Source organism: Chrysochloris asiatica, unplaced genomic scaffold, assembly GCF_000296735.1.
Source record: "Chrysochloris asiatica unplaced genomic scaffold, ChrAsi1.0 scaffold00038, whole genome shotgun sequence".
Taxonomy (NCBI): Eukaryota; Metazoa; Chordata; class Mammalia; order Afrosoricida; family Chrysochloridae; genus Chrysochloris; species Chrysochloris asiatica.
In genome coordinates, this window is record NW_006408556.1 from 8,319,955 (window position 1) to 8,341,459 (window position 21,505).

Here is a 21,505-nt window from a genome sequence, read left to right on the forward strand (position 1 = left end):
AACCACAAGATCAGCGGTTCAAACTCACCAACTGCTCCTTGGAAACCCTATACAGGGTCACTATGAGTTGAAACCGACTCAACAACATTTTCCACATTTTCTAAATTAAAAAACAAAAAATGCTATTCCCCCCCACACCCAAAGGAGTCTGTCCTTGAATTCTTCCCCCAAAACTAAAACTTCACGAGATATAGTAAAGCAATCACAAAAATATAAACCAACAAAATCTGTAAAATCAAAGTGGAAGACCACACTAGACAATTTGAATCAAACACAATGTCAGTTTCTAAGCCACGCTAATGACTCACCGGCTATCACGATCCCACAGGAGAATCCGTATGTGGTTGATAATGGAAGGCTGACCTAACTTAATCTCGATGCCAGAACGGCAGTCATCATCAATTGGGTGCCTAGAAAATCCATGATCCAAATCATAATTTTGAGTATCGCCATCTAATAAGGCAGACTTCAGCTCCCCTTTTACTACCTGGGCTCCATATTTCATGGTTGCAATGTTTTCTTCCGGTACTACAATTAAAGACAGAAAGCTTAAGGTTAACAGTTACTTACAAAATGATTCTGTTATGTTTTTGGGGAAAATAACAACAAACAAAACAACCTCAAGCATTCTAGTTCAGTCTAGTATATCTGCATTTAATCTAAAAACAGCAGAGACGTGTCTACAGCAATAGAGGATATGAAATGTCTATGAGGATTCAGATAACATCCAGTCTAAATTTAATATTACTGTCACAGCCACATAGTAGCCAGACTATTGTTACTTAAAAAAAAAAAAAAAAACTATAATCCTAGAGAAAATGTTTCCTAAGACAAACGAATCAGCTCTACTGAGTTCATATCATATCATAGTATCCAGTGGACATGTAAGATAACCTGTAACTGCCATCTGAATATAGAACAAGGTATAAATGCAAAGCAGAAAGGTCTGACATCTCATAAAACAGAAAAAGATGTTTTATCATCATAATACAGCATAGCCATTAGTCATCTATGCTGTTGTTACCGAGTGCCTTCAGTCCATTCTAACTCAGAGACCCTGTATAAGGTTTCTGAGGAGTGGCTCCTAAGATGAACCACCAACCTTGCAGTTCAAACCCACCTTGCAGCAATCAGTTTAGCTAAAAAACAAGAATATGTCTAACATACATATTTTTTTTACCTAGAATGAACTAGAATACCTGGATACTTTTTAAAGATGAAAATTCAGTCGATCATCAAAACCACTATTTTGGTTATTAGTAAATCCCTTCTCCTTGCCAACATTAAACACATCGATTAAGCATCAATTTTTCCTGGAAGTCTGAAGCCCCTCATGAAATAGAAGTTAGCTTTGTGATATGGTATTTGTCCTCTAGGTACTAACATTCTAAAACTGACATTCTCCTTGAGGACACTGGAGTCAGCATAGGGTGAGCAGTGAGAACTTTCACTTCAGCATCAGAGCTTAAATGGGGCTCCAACTCTGACTAGCTGTATCACTTCAGAAAGTTACCCTTTCTGAGACTCAATTTCCTCAATAGGGTAATAATCTTCTCTCAGATGTTTTGGGCTTTTTTTTTTTTTTTTTTTTTACTTTTGTGTTGTTTTTGAATTTTTTTCCCCCCAAAGATTAATTTACATAGTAAGTTCTAAAAACAGAGAGCCATTATTATTATGAGAGATATATAGCCAAGTATAGACTAAGAAAAGTAAGAAAGCTTACAAACCATAAATATTGAATTCTCGTGATACATATCTTGGTTATGTGATTTGAATATGAGAAAGTGTTAGCCATAATCAAGTTAAGGGGAAGGGTGGTAAATAACTCATCATCACAGATTTTTTAGAAAATATGGGTGTTTAAAGAAGCTTTTAAATGAAAACAGGAAACGAAAGCAGCTTTGGAAGAGGAAACAATGGAGGCAATCTATGAAAAAAATGGGAGTTGGAGAGTAGCAAAAAGACTGAGGCAATGCATCAAAAACAAAGAAACCCTGGCTATGTTCAGTTTCTAACCCCCAGAAAACTAGAAGCTAGAGAGCTGTAACACCCTACATTCTACTAGTGGGGAAAATAATCCATTCACATATTTATATTTAATTTATGTAGTTAGCCTTATATTACGCATGGAGTCCTGGTGTGGCACTATGGGTTAATGCACTGGACTGCAAAGTCAGTTTGAACCACAAGGTCAGTGGTTCAAGCTCACCAGCTGTTCCTAGAAAACCCTATCCAGGGCCAGAACCAACTCGACAGCACTTAACAACAGTAACAATACAATGCATATTATGTGCCACACATTGTTCTAAGCACTTTACAAATATTAACCCCTCTGATTTACTCCTCATAGCAATCTTTTGAGGTAAGCACTATCATTATCCATTTCATAGATGGGGGGGGGGGGGAAGTAGAGGGGAAGGAGATAGATTTACATGCCCAAAGTCACACAGCCAGCAAGTAAACAGCTGAGATTAGAACCCAGGCAGTCTGTTTGCTGGAGTGAACACAACACGATGCCATCTTCCTAAGCACAGGTTTCTGATGGGCTGACCATCCTTTTCCCAACTCCCCTTCTCAAAGTTTGCCTAAGATACAGTAGGAAAAAATTGGGGAAAACGAATGTTTGACTTAAAAAGCTTGAATTTGGAGACCAGGCTCTTCCAGTTTACTTCTTCTAGGTGTGGCCACTTAGTCTCTCTGAACCCGTTTGCTCAGCCTAAAATAAAAAAGACCTTGCCAACCCACCTCACAGAGTTATTATAAAAGTTATGCTACAAATGACACATGCTCAAGTACTATGCTGTCCACTTGTCTCTCAGCTGGTCATACTGTGGTGGCTGTGATACTGGAAGCTATGCCACCAGTATTTTCAATATCAGCAAGGACACCCACAGTAGACAGGTTTCAGTGGAGCTTCCAGACAAAGCAGACTAGGAATAAAAAGAGGCAGATGGCTTCTGAATGGTTAGTCAGTGAAAACTTTTAAACAGCAGTGAAACATTGATATGTATGAGTCCTAAGTGGAGTCCCTCAGGTTGGAAGGCACTGAAAACACGACTGGGGACGAGCTGCCTGTTCAAAATAGATTGACCTTAATGACGTGGATGGACTAAAGCTGTCAGGACTTTCATTTACTGATGTGGCACAATTCAAATGAGAAAAAACAGCTACAAATATCCATTAATAATCAGAACATGAAATGCATGAAGAATGAATCCAGGAGAATTGGAAGTTTTCAAAAATGAAATGGAACACATGAAAATCGATATCCTAGGCATTAGTAAGCTGAAATGCACTGCTATTGGCCATTTTAATCAGAAAATTTTATGGTTTACCTATGCTGCGGCTGACAAACTAAAGAGGAATGGCATTACATTCATTGTCAAAAAGAACACTTCTTCAAGATCCATCTTGAAGTACAATGCAGTCTGTGTTAGGATAGTATCTATTATTGACTCCTCGGCAAACTACCACCAAGACAAGGAAGAAAAGTTAAAACCACTATTATTCAAATTTACACATCAACCACTAAGCCAGTAATAAATAATGAAACTGAAGAATTCTACCAAGTTCTTCAGTCTGAAATTGATCCAACATGCAAGCATGTTGCACTGATAATAACTGGTGACTGAAATGTGAAAATCAGAAATAAAGAGAAAGTATTAGTAGTTGAAAAATATGGCCTTGGTGATAGAAACCATGCTGGAGATTGTATGACAGAGTTGTTAAAGACCAATGACTTATTAATCGAAAATATCTCTATAAAACAAGGAGCTCTGGTAGCACAGTGGTTTACGAATCGGGCTGCTAATCTCACGGTCAGCAAATTCAAAACTTACCAGCTGTTCTGTGGGAGAAAGATGAGACTTCCTGCTCCCATAAAGATTTACAGCCTCGGAAACCCTGTACAGGGTTGCTATGAATCGGAACCAACTCCAAGGCATAAAACAGCAACATATATACGTGGACCTCACCAGACAGGTATCAAAAAATAAAAGTGACTTCATCTGTAGGAAGCAACAATGGAGAGGCTCAACAACATCAGCCAAAAGAAGGCCAAGAGTCAACTGTGGAACAGCCCACCAATTGTTTACATGTACTTTCAGACTGACGCTGAAGAAAAGTAAAGTAAGTCCATGACAGTCAAAATATGACCTTGAGAAGATCCCTCCTGAATTTAGAGACCATGTCAAAAAAAGATTTTGGTGCACTGGACACTAATGACAAAAGACCAGAAGATGTGTGGGATGACATTAAGAATATCATACAGGAAGAAAGCAAAAGGTCATTTGAAAGACAGGAAAGAAAGTGAATGGAAGATGAAGTCAAAGAGCTGAACAGAAGATTTCAAAAAGCAACTCAAGAAGATTAAATCAAGCATTATAACAAAATATGCAAAGACCTGGAATTAGAAAACCAAAATGTCAGAATATGCTCACATTTCTCAAGCTGAACGAACTGAAGAAAAATCCAGCCTCGGCTTGTAATAATGAAGGATTCTTTGGACAAAATACTGAATGATACAGGAAGCATCAAAAGAAGATAGAAGAAAAAACCAAACAAAAAAGAAGATGGAAGGAATACACAGAGGCACCTTACCAAATGGTTGATGTTCAAAACCATTTTAAGAGGTAGCACATGATGAAGAACCAATGATACTGAAGGGAAGAAGTCCAGGGAGTATTGAAAGCATTGGCAAAGAACAAGGCACTGGGAATTGATGGAATACAAATTGAAATCTTTCAACAAACTGATGCAGCGCTGCAGGCCCTAACTCATCTAAGCCAGGAGATTCATAAGACAGCTAGCTACCTGGCCAACTGATTCAAAGAGATACATTATTTGTGCCACAGCAGAGAAAGTTGGGCCAACAATATCTTTAGTATCATATGCAAATAAAATTTTGCTAAATTAAAAACTGGTTGCAATCGTACATCAACAGGGAACTGCCAGAAATTCAAGTCAGATTCAGAAAAGAATGTGCAATGAGGAATTTTCATTGTTGACATTAGCTGTATCTTGGTTGAAAGCAGAGAGTGCCAGAAATATATTTACTTTATTGATCTAAAGACACTATGGATAACACTGTAAAGAATGGGTACTCCAGCATACTTGTGTTCTTGAGGACCTGTACATAGACCAAGAGGCAGACGTCAGAACAGAACAAAGGGATACTGAATGGTTTAAAATGAGAAAAAGTGTGAATCAGTGTTGTATCTTTTCACTAAACTTATTCCATCTGTATGCTGAGCAAATAGTCTAAGAAGTTGGATTATATGAAGTAGAATGTGGCATCAAGTTTGGGGGAGAACTCATGTACAACCTGCAATATGCAGATTACACAACATTGCTCGCTAAAAGTAAAGTGTGAAAGGATCAGAGCCTATAGCCTTCAGTATGGAATATATCTCCATGTAAAGAAAACAAAATCCTCATTAACTGAACCAATAAATATCATGTTAAATGATTTATTGTTTTATTTTTATAAATTACAGATTTACATTGTCATAAGATTTCATTTCACTTTAATCTACAATCAGTGCTCATGGAAGCAGCAGTCAAGAAATCAAAGGATAACTGTATTAGGCAAATCTGCTGCAAAAGACCTCTATAAAAGCTAAAGAGCAGAAACATCACTTTGAGGACTAAGATGCACCTGACCCAAGCCAGAGTATTTTCAATTGCCTCATATACATGTGAAGGTTGGACAGTGAATAAGGAAAACCAGAGAAGAGTTGATGACTTTGAAATTATGTTGAAGAATACTATAAAAAGTAGTATGGTCTGCCAGAAGAAAACACAAATCTTCCTATGAAGGAGTACCCAGAATGCTCATTAAACGAGGCTGCAGAGACTTCATCTCTCATACTTTAGACATATTGTTTGGCGGGACCAGTCCCTGGAAAAGGACACCATGCTTGGTAAAGTGGAAGATCACTGCAAAAGAGAACCCCCAAAGAAGATAGACTGACATGGTTACAGAAGCCATGGGCTCGAATGAAACAACAAATGTGAAGATGGCATATGAGCAAGCAGTGTTGCTTTGTCTTGTGCATTGGGTTACTGTGAGTCAGAGAGTTACTGTTAGAACAGACTTGATGGCATCTAACAAAAACAACAACAAAGTACAGCATTCATTCAGTTAAAAAGACATATTGAGAACTCATTCTGTACAGGTACTGGGAACTACAAGGAGGTAAGCCCTGCCCTCATAATGTCTCCAATCTAGAGGTGAAGTATTTATAAGCAAGCAAACAAAAGCTACTACAAACAAAAGCTAGCAGATTTAGGCTACTACTTAGCTTAAATCTGTGCTTTTTCATTAATTGTACACAACTACTAGATAAAAAAGGAGCTCTGGTTGTGTAGTGGTTACGAGTTGGGCTGCCAGTCGCAAGGTCAGCAGTTCGAAACTACCAGTAGTTCTGCAGAAGAAAGATGAGGCATTCTGCTCCCATAAAGATTTACAGCCTCAGAAACCCTGTGCAGAGTCACTATGCGTTGGGACCAACTCCACGGTACTTAACAACAACAACAACTAGATAAAAAGTAAATGTCTGTTTCTTTGTTGCTGGGTATGAAATGGGTGGGGAAACACAATCTGTTGCTGTTGATGATTGCAGCCATCTCCTTTAGTTCTGAGACCAGTAATCAGGACAAAGCCTAAGGGGAATATAAGGACTTTAGATTCAGAAACTAGTGCTACCCTTTGATTCTAAGTATTTTTTGCCCTAGGAATAACATACTAGGCACAAGAGTTTCAAGTGAGTGTAACTGGAGTCTAAAATGGAAATGGCATTTTCACTACAAGCTTAAGAAGTCTTCCTTTGAAGTTTATCCCAAGAGGACTTGAGAACTTTCCTAACAGTTCTTAATATAAAATACATGAGAGTATCTTTCACTTCAAAATAGGGAACATTTATACAAGTGGAAATTTTCTCATGGTAACCACAATCTGAGTATATCACTGACTAAAAATACAACTGCAAGTAATTTCTGCAAAATCTATTTTAAGTGATAGTTAAGTAACAAATTCTATAGGAAAAGTGATCATGGGAAAATTCTAGTCATATTAAGATAATGTAGCTATAAATTCTGTTAAGCACCTAAATTGTTATGTGCTATCAAGTTGGTTCTGACTCATAAAAACACCGTATAGGATTTTCGAGGAGCAGCTGTTGGGTCTGAATCATTGACCTTGTGGTTAAAAAAAAAAAAAAAAAAAAAATCAACCCTGCAGCTAAGTGCTTATCCCAAAGTGTCACCACAACTCAACAAATACAGGGCTGTGGGGCTTCAACAAGATACTAGGTAACTCAATCATTTTTTTCACATTCAGTTTCTGATGCATTTTACAAGCATTATGGGGGAAATGAAGCTTTGAACAGCTAAGTAGAAGCAAGTCAATTATTAGACAAAAACAAAACACAACACTACAGACAATGGGGCAAGACTTGTTCCTAGCTACACAATGTCAAAACTGAGTAGTACTGGGTTATTTATCTTGTGCTACTATTCTATACTTGTGCTTTCTGTTCTTAATCATCCTTTATCAGACTCTTTACATCTAAGCTAAGAGTCATTCATCTCTGATGATCATATGGATCTAGACTTAATTCTCTGCCTACCAAGATCTCTTAATCCATGTTACCTAAGTAAACTTCTACTCCCCACATCAGCATCTTCTCTGAATAATGCACAGTCCCTCCCTTCCTATGAATAAAAAACAAAGCCCACTGCCATCAGGTCAATTCAGACTCATAGTGGTTCTATAGAACCAAGACGAGCCCCACAACATTTCCAAGGCTGTTATCTCTCTTGTAACTGAATGCAACTGAATGCCACATCTGCTCTCCTAGTCACTGGTGGGTTCCAATTGCTGACTTTTCTTTTAGCAGCTGAGTGCTTAATCACTGCGTGAGCACAGCTTGCAACACTACAGAAAACTTTATAAAAACTTCCGTCTTAACTTCCCCTACTCCTCCCTGTCCCCCTTTCACATACGACAGTATTGACTTGTGAACACATACACCGAGGAAATAAATATAACCCTGGCCAGGAGGTCTGTAAGATAAGAGCCCCGTGGCCTCTTAAGTCAGAAGACCAACATTGTGTTTTCAGCTCAGACATTGATTTCACTGGTAACTTTAGGCAAGTTATATATAAAGATACAGAATGAAAACACTGTTGTGCAAAAAAGGACATTCTATTTGAATAAACTTTTCATAAACAAAGTTTCCTGAGTTGTCCACTAGAGACTTTGGTGGCTGAGTGGTTAAAGCGCTTGACTGCTAACCAAAAGGTCGGCAGTTTGTGTCCACCAGCTGGTTCATGGGAGAATGGAGCATCGATCTGCTTTGTGCTAATCTGTGCTCCAGGGCTGCTATGAGGCACACGCAGGTTTGGGTCCCTGAGAAGCTCACGGTGTAGACAAAAAATGACACCAGAGAGAAACACCCATGAGAGATGATTTAGGAGCTCCCTAGTTTTCAGAAGATTTCTCATTCAATACAACCTAAATTATAGTTGGGAAATACAACAGTAATTGAAGTCAGAGAGTGTGTAAAGTCGTAATGGTTCACTGTGGTTATTATTGCTTTTACATGATAAGTCAGACATTTCCAATTCTAGTTTAGAAACAAGGAATTGACTCATTCAGTCCCTCCTTTGTCCAAAAAAATCTAGTCAGGGACTGTGCTAGGTGCTAGGAAACCACAAGCAAAAAGACAAAAATAAAGGCCTCAAGATGCTCAAACTGGTATTTTAGACAAGAAAAACTGACAAATGCCGAACCATAGTGTGAAGTTCCCCAAGTTTGAGTTACTGAAAACTAAGGGAATATGTACATAGAACACATTAATACATGTACACACACATACGGTAACTGATCATTTACGGTCTTATGCACTAACTGAAGCCCATGGCTTTATTGGGTACACACTGGAATAACCACAACTTCAGTGGTTCAAGCCCATTAGCTGCTCTGTGGAAGAAAGAGGAGGCTTTTCTGCTCCTGTAAAGATTTACAGCCTCGGAAACCTTATATAGGGTAGCCATGAGTTGGAAGTTGGAATCAACTCAACAACACTTAACAATAACAATGTACACACTGACTTTTACTCAAAGAACTGATCAATATTTCCAGATCAGCAGCCCAGAAATAGTTAAAAAAAATTACAGACACCTTTTTACGATAAGACTGTAGGAATCTGATTTAAAAAAATATGTTTGGTCAACCTCACTTAAAAAATAACCTATGTTTTAGGAGCCGATAGGAAAATATGTTTATTATCTGCTAATGTTGATGTTACTACTCATATAATGGAGGCCTGGCAGTGCTAACCTCAAGGTCAGAAGTTCAAATCTACCAATTACTCCAGAGGAGACTTTCTGCTCCCGTACAGATTTTCAACCTCAGAAACCCTATCCAAGGGTCGCTATGAGTTGGAACTGGCTAGGTGGCACACAACTCACTGCCCACTCATATAATGGAGTCTTGGGGTGCAAGGGTTAAAGTGCTCAACTGCTGGCCAAACGATAGACGATTTAACTCCACCAGTCACTCCTCAGAAGTAAGATGAGGCCATCTCCTTCTGCATACTTACAGCCGTGGTACTCCTATAGGGCAGTTCTACTCTGATCTATAGGGTCATTAGGAGTTTGAATTGACTCACCAGCAGTGGGTTTGGAGTCACATAATTCAAAAGCCAAGGTTAAAAAAGAGCCTGCACTTTAATCATTAATTAAGTTTAGAAGTTAGAGAAAAGATCCCAAACATTTATACCATATGATCTCTCAAGAGTGCTATGGTTCTAGAGGATAAGCACTGGACTTCAAATCACAAGGTTGGTGGTTCAAGCCCACCAGTTGCTCCACAGAGAGAAAGATGAGGCTTTTCTGCTCCTGCAAAGATTTACACTCTTGCAAACCCTACACGAGGTCGCTATGAATTGATGGCACTTAATAACAATAAATATCTTCCTTGGTCTCTCACTGAATTACACTCAAAATTAAGAACATTACATTTTTGAGCAATAATCACAGCAAATATACCATTCTAGAACAGCCCCAGGTGTATTTCCTTTTACAAGTAATCTCATGGGCTTATTATAACCTACGTCTGACCACAGCTACCAATAACTACAGAAAGTATCCAAAGCATCTTCTCACTCCTTCAGTGACACCCCAAGACTTCTTGCTGTTGTTTTGTGCTGTCGTTAGTTCTGACTTACAGCAACCCTATATAGGGTTTCCAAAGCTGTACATCTTTGGGGAGCTGAAAGCTTCATCTTTTTCCCATGGAGTAGTTGGTGGACTTGAACAAACAACACTGTGGTTTGAAGTCCAGTGACTATCCTAAAGAACTACCACATTCTCACCTCAAGACTATGTATACAAAATTAATCCAGGGTCCCATCATTAATGCAAATCAAATCTAGGGCAAGTAGGAAGAAAGGGGGGGTAGTTTACGTAAAGGGGCTCTGAAAATGAGGATATGCACAGTCTATCGTCTTATTTTTCATCTTGTTACATCTCTCTTCACTTCATACTTTCACCTTTTATCCAAGGCTGATCTTCAACTAGTCCTAGTCACAGTTTCAGTCTTTTCCTAAACTCCCCACCATGTTCTCTTTAGCTACCAAACTATTTTCTTTCTCTACTACCTTTCACCCTAACTAAGCTTACAAATCAGGTGGTCAACACATTTATCCACAATCTTTCCAAACATTCATGGCCTAATTCCCTGGGCAACCAGGTTTCTGTCCAAACTACTCAGCAATTCACCCCTATGTACACCAGAAGTCTTCTGTCAATTCTTCTTCTCAAACCCCTAATCTCACCTGATAGTATTAATTCCTAAACACTAGTAACATGCTTCCCCTTCCTACTAGACAATTCTCCTTTTACCACCAAGCATTCAACAAGTGTCTGCTGTTGGGTGTGCTAAATGTGAGGGCACAAAGATCAGTTAAGTCTACTTCTCTGCTAAGAACCACTAATTGTCTGTTCTCCAAAATATGGAAATTAGTTCAACCACCACCTTCCCGCGCCCCTACCTCTCTCTGCTGGGTTAGATAATTCACTACAACACCTCACAGACTTCATGGACGATACTGACAGTTAATTGGTTTATTAGGGTGAGAGGATAAAACTCAGGTGTAAAAAGATATCACGTGTTCATTGCAAATCACCAGGTAGCCAGACTGGTGCCCAAGAAATTCTCTCTAGAAGACTGAAAGTCAACAAATTTTCAGGTGTAGTCAAGACTCCCTAATAAGAAATCCCCTCCCATTATTTTTCAAAAAAACCAAGGACAAATAAGGGACAGTCACTGCACCACACCTACAAAGATCACCTCTGCCTTCAAAGACCAAAGACAAGCAAAAACTCTTAAAAACAATGTGATCAATGTGATAATTCCTACAACAAACATGCAGAGATGAGGAAGAACACATCAATTATCAATAATGATAATATTGTTGTTAAGTGCTTTTTTTTTTTTTTTTTTTAAACTTCAGAATGTCATTTTATTGAACACACTTTAAAAACAAACACCTCTTGGCAATAAAAGCAAAGAAACAATGGTACTCATTCCACTCTGTTACAGCCTACCAAATTCATGATGAAATGGTAAACAGTTAGGCACTGGGGCTACAGAAAGAGCGCAAATGCAGGTGGTGCCAGCGTCTCAGTGAGGGCTGGAGCAGAGGAAAACACCAAAAAGCAAATTTGCACTCTGTCACAGCTTTAAATCGCAAACTAAAGTTATTTCTCAGAAAAATATCTGTTTGGCAGCTCCTGGACTTTGTTCCATTGGACAATATGGACACTTTCATTTGCTACCATTAAACATTTTATGCAGGGCATCTCTTGATATAATATGACCACAGACCAATTTCATGGGTGGGTGTTTATAGTGCTTTTGAGTCAGTTCAGACTCACTGCAACACTGTACAGGGTTTCCAAGAAGCAACTGGTGAATCTGAACTGCCAACCTTGCAGTTCAAACAACCTGTGTGGTCCAATGCATTATCCCACAGCACCACACCAGGAGTCCAATAATGATATAATGTTGTTAAGTGCCATCGAGTCAGTTCCGACACATACTGACCTTGTATAGGGTTTCCAAGGAACAGCTGGTAGGTTTGAACTGCTGACCAGTGCCACACTAAGTCCAATAATAGGACGATGAAAATATCCTTCATGAGTCTCAAACATTAATTAATCCCCATAACCACACTAACAGGTTGGCATTATTATTCCTATCAGAAGCTGAAAGGGGAAAATTCCTTAATAATTTAATACTAAGATGTGATTGCTGTTATGTGCCGTGGAGTCGGTTCTGACTCATAGCAACCCTGCATAGGGTTTCTGAGGCTGTACATCTTTACGGGAGCAGAAAGCCTCATCTTTCTCCCCCAGAACAGCTGGAAGTTTCAAACTGCTGACTGTGAGATTAGCAGCCTGATTTGTAACCACTATGTTACCAGAGCTCCTTACTAGGATGCTGTGGGTTAATGAGCTGTACTGCAAAGTCGGTTTGAACCACAAGATTGGTGGTTTAAGTTCACCAGCTGCTCCCTAGAAACTCTAATATAGGGTCACTTTGGGTCAGAACCAACTCAACAGCCCTCAACAACAACAACAACACTATTTAGTAGGCAGTTCAGGATTGTGTAATCAAATTTGTCTGATTCTAAAACCTATGCTTTTTCTATGTTAATTAAAAAAAAAAAAAAAAAAAAGTGAGTCAGAAAGAAATCCAAGTTAAAGGCACCTACTTAAGATTTCAAAGGCGCTCTGGTAGCATAGTGGCTCCGAGTCAGGCTGCTAATCTCACGTTCAGCAGTTTGAAACTAACAACTAGCAGTTCTGCGGGAGAAAGATGATGCTTTCTGCTCCTGTAAAGATTTACAGCCTGAGAAACTCTATACAGGGTCACTATAGGTTAGAACCGACTCAGTGGCACTTAACAATAACAAAAACAGATGAGTCCTTGTGTGGTGCTGTAGGATAAGCATGGAATTGCTAACTGCAAGGTCTGTAATTCAAAAGCACCATCCAGTCTCAGAAACCCTATACAGAGTTGCTGTGAGTCATTCCCCCCACTTTCTTCATGGTACACAAAATAGCATCTCCTAGAATTTCTGCTGCTTAGCTCTATTAAAATAAGGCAATTTCCTCCTAAACTTAATCCTCAAATTTAAATCCCTCTGAACTGCCACGATCTCATCATTCCATAGTATCTTCCATTTTCCCTGTCATCACTCTAGTTTGAGGTTGCATCAGCTGTGCACAAACTAAATACCCTCCTGAATTCAGTTCTTCCCTATTCCAATTCTGCTGCTACTACCCTTTTCTTAAAAGCAGCTCCTCACTGAATGTAAGTCAGAGTCCAACCGAGCTTTTCAAAGACTTCCAAGATTTGGCCTAACCTGACCTTTACGGACTGTGTTATTAATCAGCTTAAGCCTGCGACTCACCATCCGTATGCTGTGATGCAATACAAGTTGCTGTGATGCTGGAAGCTCTGCCACTACTGTTATTTCAAATACCAGCAGTGTCCCCCCATAATGGACAGGTTTCAGAAGAGCTTCCAGACTAAGACTAGGAAGAAAAACCCGATAATCTACTTCCAACACTTAGTTGAGGAAACCCTACGGATCACAACAGAATATGGCCAATACAATGCTGGAAAATGAGCCCCGTAAACTGGAAGGCACTCACAACATACAGTGGCCGCAGCAAAGGATATAAGCATGCCAATGATCGTTAGCATGGGGCAAGACTAGGGTAACGTTTTCTTTTACTGTACATGGGGTCACCATGAGGCAGAGTCAACTCAACAAGATGGCACCTAGTAACACACATAAAGCATTCTACTCAAACCCTTCCTGTGTCAAATTCTTCTATTCCCCAAAATACTCTAACCTCCATTAACATCACCAGTTCAACCCACCCTGATGCCAATCAAACCAAATGTTAACACTTACCTCAAGCTTCATTAGCTTCATTAAAATCACCCTAAGCCACTCGACCCTTATGAAGTTCCAGAACCATGTACCCATCTTAAAACACTTTAAACTTCTCATGAAAAAGTGTTTTATTTCCACAATGAAAGTAAAAGGACCAGAGATCTTGTACTAAAGCAGAATAGCACAGTAGTTAATTACACAGCCTGTGGAGCCAGATTATGTGTTTGACCCTCAACTCCTTATCTTTCTGTGTGACCTTGGACAAGTTTCTTAACCCCACTTTGCTTCAGCTTTCTCATTTGTGAATCAGTTCCTACATTAGTGCCAACCTCAAAAGTCTGTTGTTGAGAGTTAAATAAGCATGTAGAACTATCCATGACACAGAATTAAGGACCTTATTGCTATCATGTTTACTAATAAGAAAATAAAAGTGTTGAAATGCTATAGACAAAGAATTCATGTTCACAGATTCTAGAGTTTTGTAACTGAGACCAGCACAAGAGGTAAGTGAAACTTTTGGAGCCTTGAGAATAAACAGGTACTTACTGAGCATCCCTCTATAATTGAGGTCCATATCCCGGCTCTCTGATCGGACTTTAATAGCATCCAGAATGGCATCAGGAGACAGCAGTCCGGAAGGCCTCACGACATTCAGGAGCTCAGTGAGACTCATCAGAGGTAAACGCACAGCCTGCATGATTTCAGCGTGATTCTCCTTTGAATTGTGCTTACACCAGTTTAACAAGGCTAGGAAAATGTCTTTCTCAGGAGCTGCAAATGAATCTCGTAATACGATGTTTAGAAGTGCCGTCTGAAAAGCAAAAAAAAGGAAAGATTGCACTTACTATGGAGTCCAATCAGCAAAACCTTACAACAGAAGTGCACGTATCACTTATATTTAAGACAACTCTTTTTGACTCTCTCCTTTGTGCCATATACCTCCTGCCAGTTATGGCTGAATGAATGGCGCCTTTCTTTCCTTCTCCCCAGGCACTGTGTATTATTACAGTAAACATCTAGTCTTTCCAAATACATCTGCAGCCATCATTGGTACCAGTGAGGAGACAAAGGGCAAGGGAGGTGCTGACAGTACACATGGGTACTATCCCACCCTTACTACTGAGTCCATTCCAACTCACAGCAATCTTAAAGGCTAGAGTAGAACTGCTCCATAGGGTTTCCAAGGCTGTGTATCTTCTCTGCAGGGGAGGGGGAACAGCCTCATCTTTTTCCCAAGGAGCAAGCTATGGGTTTGAACCACCAACCTATCAGCAGCCCAAAGTTCAACCCACTATTCCACCAGGACTCCCTTCCTAGGTACTCTAGGAAGATTTAGATTTGTAAGTCAGTAAGATATATCCAGCATTGAAAATTCAAGACCTTCTGTTCCACTGTACTGCACTGCACTTGCATATTTTGGATCATCAGTCTGCCCTCCCTCTAGCAACACCTCCAAGAACCATGCCCTTAAAAATTAACTTGTTGTTAAGTGCCATCAAGCAGATTCCAACTCATAACAACCCTATATAGGGTTTCCAAGGAGTGGCTGGTGGGTTTGAATTGTGGCCTTGCTGTTAGAAGTCCAGTGCTTATCCTACAGCACCACACCAGGACTCACAGTTCACATCCAAAACAAGATATGTTAGCTATTCAATACATTTTCTCATTGGAAATATCCAGGTACTGGTGTAATGTGGCAGGATCAGCACTGGATTGCTAACCACAAGGTCGGGAACCCTATACAGGGTCACTGTAAATCTAAACAACACTCAACAACAGCAACAACAGGAACAACACAGATAAACCATAACTTAAGATTTAGAGAAAGACTTCACTAAAAGGGCTTCACACTATAACAGTGAATTGTGAGCCAGCAAAAGAAACAGTAATTCGAAACTCAAAGACAGCCAATGACTCACAGTCCTTTTTGCATGTAAAACTGACCAGCAGAACCTTCAAAGAAATGAGACCTGATTTGCTGATTCTCTTATATGATCTAGAGTCCTATTAGCCAGAGGCCAAAGGCCAGAGCAGCCAACTTCTTCCATACCAATGAGTTTTGTTTTATAATTCTTAGTCCATTACTGTATTTCTAAGGCACAGGAATAAATACAACAATGTAGACAATGGCACACCTTAGAAAGGGAGAGGAAGCCTTCGCTGGAGAGCACCTCCTGAGCATTCCTGTCCATGAACATGCAGCACATACACGTTAACTTGGGAAGCGAGTAGAGACTGGCAACATCAAAGGTCATACAGACATTCTGAATGTTAAGTATGGTGCACAGATACTCAGAGGTAGAATCTTCCAGCTCTGGAAATCCATATTTATGAGCCAGGCTCAAAAAATCAAGCAGCACCTCCTCCTTCTCATCTGTCAGCGTGGCTCGCCCAGTGTAGATGTATTTCAGCAGCATTGTGAATGCTTCTGCAGTGGTGTCCTGGAGGGGAATTTCGGCTTCAGGCTGAGACTCTCGCATGCCACCATACAGTAATGCTCTGCACATCGGAGAACAGAGGAAGAAACAGAGAATAAACACAGGAAACGCTCAAATAGGATTGGCTTCAATGACATAAAAAGACCCAGGTTAAAAAATACAAAGTCATCATCTTAAATGAGTCTATGAAGAAAGCAGCAGAAAACAATTTAATTCTGAATTAATTCTATAAACAGTTGGGCTAATAAGCTATCCTGAGTGCTCAAGCTACATAGTGGGTGGTAGTTGGTTCTGACTCATAGCAACCCACACAGGGTTTCTGAGGCTGTAAATCGTTAAAGGAGCACAAAGTCTCATCTTTCTCTCATAGAGCAGCCCGGCAGACTCAAACTGCTAACCTTGTGGTTAAGTGCCGTCGAGTCGTTTCTAACTCATAGCGACCCTGTATGGGGTTTCCCAATTTGTAACCCACTTGTTACCAAGGCTCCCCTTTGCTCAAGCTATACAACAGACATTAAATAGAAAGAGATCTTTTAAGGAACAGATGAATTCAATGTAAAAATATTAAATGTTCACCTGGCAGTTAAAAATTAAAACTACAGAAAAAGATGTAATCAGAAACAAAATTGAACACCAACCACATTGCATTCTTCTCACTTAGATTTGGCAGAAATTTGTAAAGCCTATTAAGATCCATTACTGCACAAGCAATGGAAAAACAAGCAAGTTCACGCACTGCTTTAAGAGCATAAAAGGGTGCCCCCCTTCGGAAAATGATTTACCAATTTAACAACATTAATTTAAAATGTACACACTCTTCAATTCAGCAATCAATTCTAGAGAACTTAATTCTAGAGAATTAATTTAGCAAGGGAGTCATGATGTGGCACTGAAGGATAATTCACTGGGCAGCAAGGCTGGCAGGTCAAACTTGCCAGCCACTCCTCAGAAACCCTATACAGAGTCACTATGGGTCAGAACCAGCTTGACGGCACTAACAATTTAGCAAAATATAGGTAAATGGCTAAGTATACCAAAATCCTGGAAACACTGGATAAAACTCGAAATGTCCATCAGTAGGAACATGGGAGAAAAACCAATGCCACACAGACTCTATGCAGCCATTAGAAAGATCAAGGGAGGCCAATATGCATTGTCTTGGAAAGATACCCAAGATTAAAAGGAGGACATCTTTTCAATTGAGGAAGTCAAGATACAGATCCACATGCTCTGGATGGGGAAAAAAAAGTGCATAACTCGATAGTTATATGTGTATGCATATGGATATATACAGATACAAGGGGGCTTCAAAAAGTCAGGGGGGAAATTCCATTATCTTTTAATTCTCTTTTCCACCAACATTTTGAAGCCCCCTCATATATATGTTTATTGTTGCTGTTAAGTGCTGCTGAGTCAGTTCTGACTCAGTGCAATCCTTTATAGGGTTTCTGAGGAGCAGCAGGTGGGTATGAACTGCCAACCTGTGGTTCGTAGTCCAGTGCTGGTCTTACAGTGCTAGGAAAATCAGAGAAATCTCAACTTACAGTTGTCTTCTGGGGAAAAGGATTAGACGACTGAAGAGAACTTTGTTCCTTTATACTTTAAAAATAAACTTAGTGATAGGATGGTAATTCTTTTTGTATTCAGTATTGTTCAGATTTTTAAAAAGTTACACATTCCCACTCATCTTAAAAATTAAAACTAAACAATCAAGGCAGGCAAAAAAATTAAATTTCACCTTCTATTACTCCAAGTGGTGAGGATTTTTGTTTTCTTTACATTGAGATGTAATCCACACCAAAGGATTCGGTATGGATTACATCTGAATGTAAAGAAAACAAAAATCCTCACCACTGGACCAATAAACAATATTCGTATCAGTGGAGAAAAGATTGAAGTTGTCAAGGACTTCATTCTTCTTGGACCAACTATCAACACTCACGGAAGCAGCAGTTAAGAAATCTGACGATGTATTGCTTTAGGCAAATTGGCTGCACAAGACCTTTTTAGAGTTTGAAGAACAAAGATATCAGCTTGAGGACTAAGGCGAGCCTGATCCAAGCCATGGTATTTTCAATAACCTCATATGCGTGCGAAAGACTAGACAGTAAATCAAGAAGACTGTAGAAAAATTGATGCTTTTGAGTTATGGTGTTGGAGGAGAATATTGAAAGTGCCATGGGCTGCCAAAAGAACCAACAGATCTGTATTGGAAGGAGTGTAGCCAGAGTGCTCCTTGCAGACCAAGATGGCCAAACATCGTCTCTGATATTTTGGACATATTGTCAGGAGGAAGCAGTAGCTGGAGAAGAATATCATGTTTGGTAAGGTGGAGAGTCAGAGAAAAAGAGGAAGACCCCAATGAGACGGATTGGCCAAGTGGCAGCACTGATGGACTCAAGCGTAATAACAGTAGCGAGGTTGGCTCAAGATCAGGCAGTGTTTCATTCTGCTGTGCATAAGGTCACTATGGGTCGGTGGCACCTAACAATTACTCTTAAGAGATATAAGACAAACCAATTAAACCTCTAATTCTGTAAGAAAGAAAAACAACAGAGGAGAACATGGGAGGAGCACAGAAAAAAGACGGAAGAGTAGAATAAGAAAGAAAAGAAGTGAGAATAAAACAGTCCCTCCATGACTAGAATTTCAGAGGTTTCCACCATATCTGCCAGGAACTTCTCCCACCTACTATCATACCTGGCATTCTTGCAGTTGGTGGTGGTTGTGTGCTGTGAAGTCGGTTCCGACTCATAGTAATGAGGCTGTAAATCTTTATGGGAGCAGAAAGGCTCATCTTTCTCATACAGAACAGCTGGTTAAGTTTGAACAGCTGACTTGGAGGTTAAGCAGCAGGTGAGACTACCTAGCACAAGATTCACAAATATGCGCAGCATACCACCTCACTGAGCCTAAAAACAACTCTGAAGGTTTTGACCAGAAAGCATCCAACTGGAATCTTTAAATTACTAAACTACAGAATTTGCTGGGGTAACTCAGTAAGACTTACCCCTTCTCTCCAGTGGTTATTTTTCTGGATTTTCAATGGTTATGAAGAAGGCTCGGAAGTGGTTTGACCAAAGAAGCTAAGAATTTGCATTCTTGATGTGTTGCTGTAGGATAAGCACTGGACTGCTAACCTCAAGGTGAGTCATTTAAACTCACCAGTCACCCTTTAGAAACCCTATACAAGGTCACTATGAGTCAGCACCAATTCAGCAGCACTTAACATCACCAATCACCCCAGATAAACTGAATCAAAATCTAAATTTTAACAAGATCTCCAGGTGATTCTTGTACATTTGTTAGATTATGGGGCTCTTGTTAAAATGTAGTTTCTGATTCATGTGGTGGGGGAGGGCAGAAATGCAAATGCTTAGTAGGGAGTCAAACCAGAATGCAGTAGTTTGAAGTCCTGGTTAAAGCAGTTCACTTAGAACAGTAAGTGGTGGTGTGCTGAGGAGTTAGTTCCACTTCATAGTGATCCTGCATAGGGTTTCCAAGCCTTTCAAGTCTTTAGGGGAGCAGAAAGACTTACATCTTTCTCCTGAGGAACAGACAGTAGTTTCGAACTGCTGACCTTGAAGTTAGCAGCCTGACTCGTAACCATTATGCTACTAAGTACAAACCCACAATTGGACAATGAGTCAAGACAGAGGCTAATGTTTACTGTGAAAAGTCCTCTCTGTACAGTTAACCTGTCCTTATCAGGGAATTTGGAGTTCTTGGGTAATGCAAATAGCTAAGTGGACAGCTACTACCCAACTGAACCCACCCAGAGATGCCTAGAAATAAAACTCTGCACATATGCTTCCAAAAGCTCACAGTCATGACACCTCTATGGCATGCAGGTGTACTCTGCAACACAAAGGGTCTCCATGTGCTGGAATCTACTTGAGGAAAATTGGTTTTACCTGGGAATTGATTTGCTCTTACTACCACACTTAGGCCTCTCAAGTGCTAACAGATGATTCTCCTTTGCAATGAGAAATATCAGTGATGAGAATTTGTCTGATAACATTGGTAATGACATTTAGGTTAGCCTAGCACCCCATCAAAGAACACAAAGATCCACAAAGAGACATCAAGAACAGGGTCAATTAAGGGAGGCCAACTCAGAATGATCTTCAAAATTCTAAATTTATTTGAGTTTCTTTTAAAAAAATATACTGATAATTTCAAATTGTTTTTGAAATAGAGTAAGTTATAAAATATTAAACACAAAGTTGAAAAGTTCTGCTTTAACAGAATGCACTGTTAAAAACACTTCAACAGTACTGAAAAGAGCAAAAGCTAAGAAAAAGGAAAGACATACCAAATGGAAAGTGTGCAGAGGACAGAAGTCTGGTGTCCAATGACTAGACCAGAGGCTTTGGAAGAGCTGACCACTGGGAGGAAGCATGGGTGAGGAGCTGTTAGCGAGAACTCTTAGCAAACTTATCTTTTCTAAGTTCCTAGATTCTTCTATAACAATACTGCATATGTAAAAGAATGAATTGTCTTGATAAAAGTTCTAGCTAAAGAGTAGATATTTTTAAGAGAAATGCATGGTTGTTGTTAAGTGCTATTGAGACAACTCATAGTGACCCTGTCGTACAGGGTTTCTAAGGAGCAGCTGCTGGGTTTGAACTGCCAACCTTGTGGTTCCAGGTCCAGTGATGATCCTACAGTGCCACAAAAGGAGTCCAATGTATGGTATGTGACTACAAGTATTGCTCTCCTTCTCGATTGGTTAATTCCAAGAGTAAAAACAGTGGTTTCTGAGGGCATCTATCTGTTGGACTAGTTCAATTCAAGGCAAAGAGGTCACTTCAGAGCTTATGGAGACTGATTTTTAGGACTCCAAAGAGGTAATCTTAGGAACCTAGATCCAGAGGGCACGGAGGAAGGTAGAATCTCCAGTGAGTAGTATTCAATCTGTCTAGGCAGGGCTCATGCAATGAAATGAAGAGGGGTCTCTTGTGATACAACAGTGAATAATTGTTATCAGGACTGATTGTTAAGGTTGGAAATGTAAAGGTAGACATTTTATAGCAAGGAAGGGAGTGATTAACTTTTCAGTCTAGGAGTGGAAGACCCTAGGACCATCAA

The 21,505-nt window shown here is 39.7% G+C and overlaps 1 protein-coding gene across 1 annotated transcript in view; it reads right to left on the reverse strand.

The window, feature by feature from the left end:
* Nucleotides 1-21,505, reverse strand: part of BTBD9 (BTB (POZ) domain containing 9) — a 537,095-nt gene that overhangs the window by 514,034 nt on the left and 1,556 nt on the right. Inside the window, exons 2-4 of the mRNA XM_006860426.1 lie at nucleotides 16,112-16,475; nucleotides 14,523-14,787; nucleotides 309-528 (exon numbers count right to left, since the gene is read on the reverse strand). Of these exons, the coding sequence (XP_006860488.1) occupies nucleotides 309-528; nucleotides 14,523-14,787; nucleotides 16,112-16,475 (849 nt within the window). The remainder of the gene's footprint in view (nucleotides 1-308; nucleotides 529-14,522; nucleotides 14,788-16,111; nucleotides 16,476-21,505) is intronic.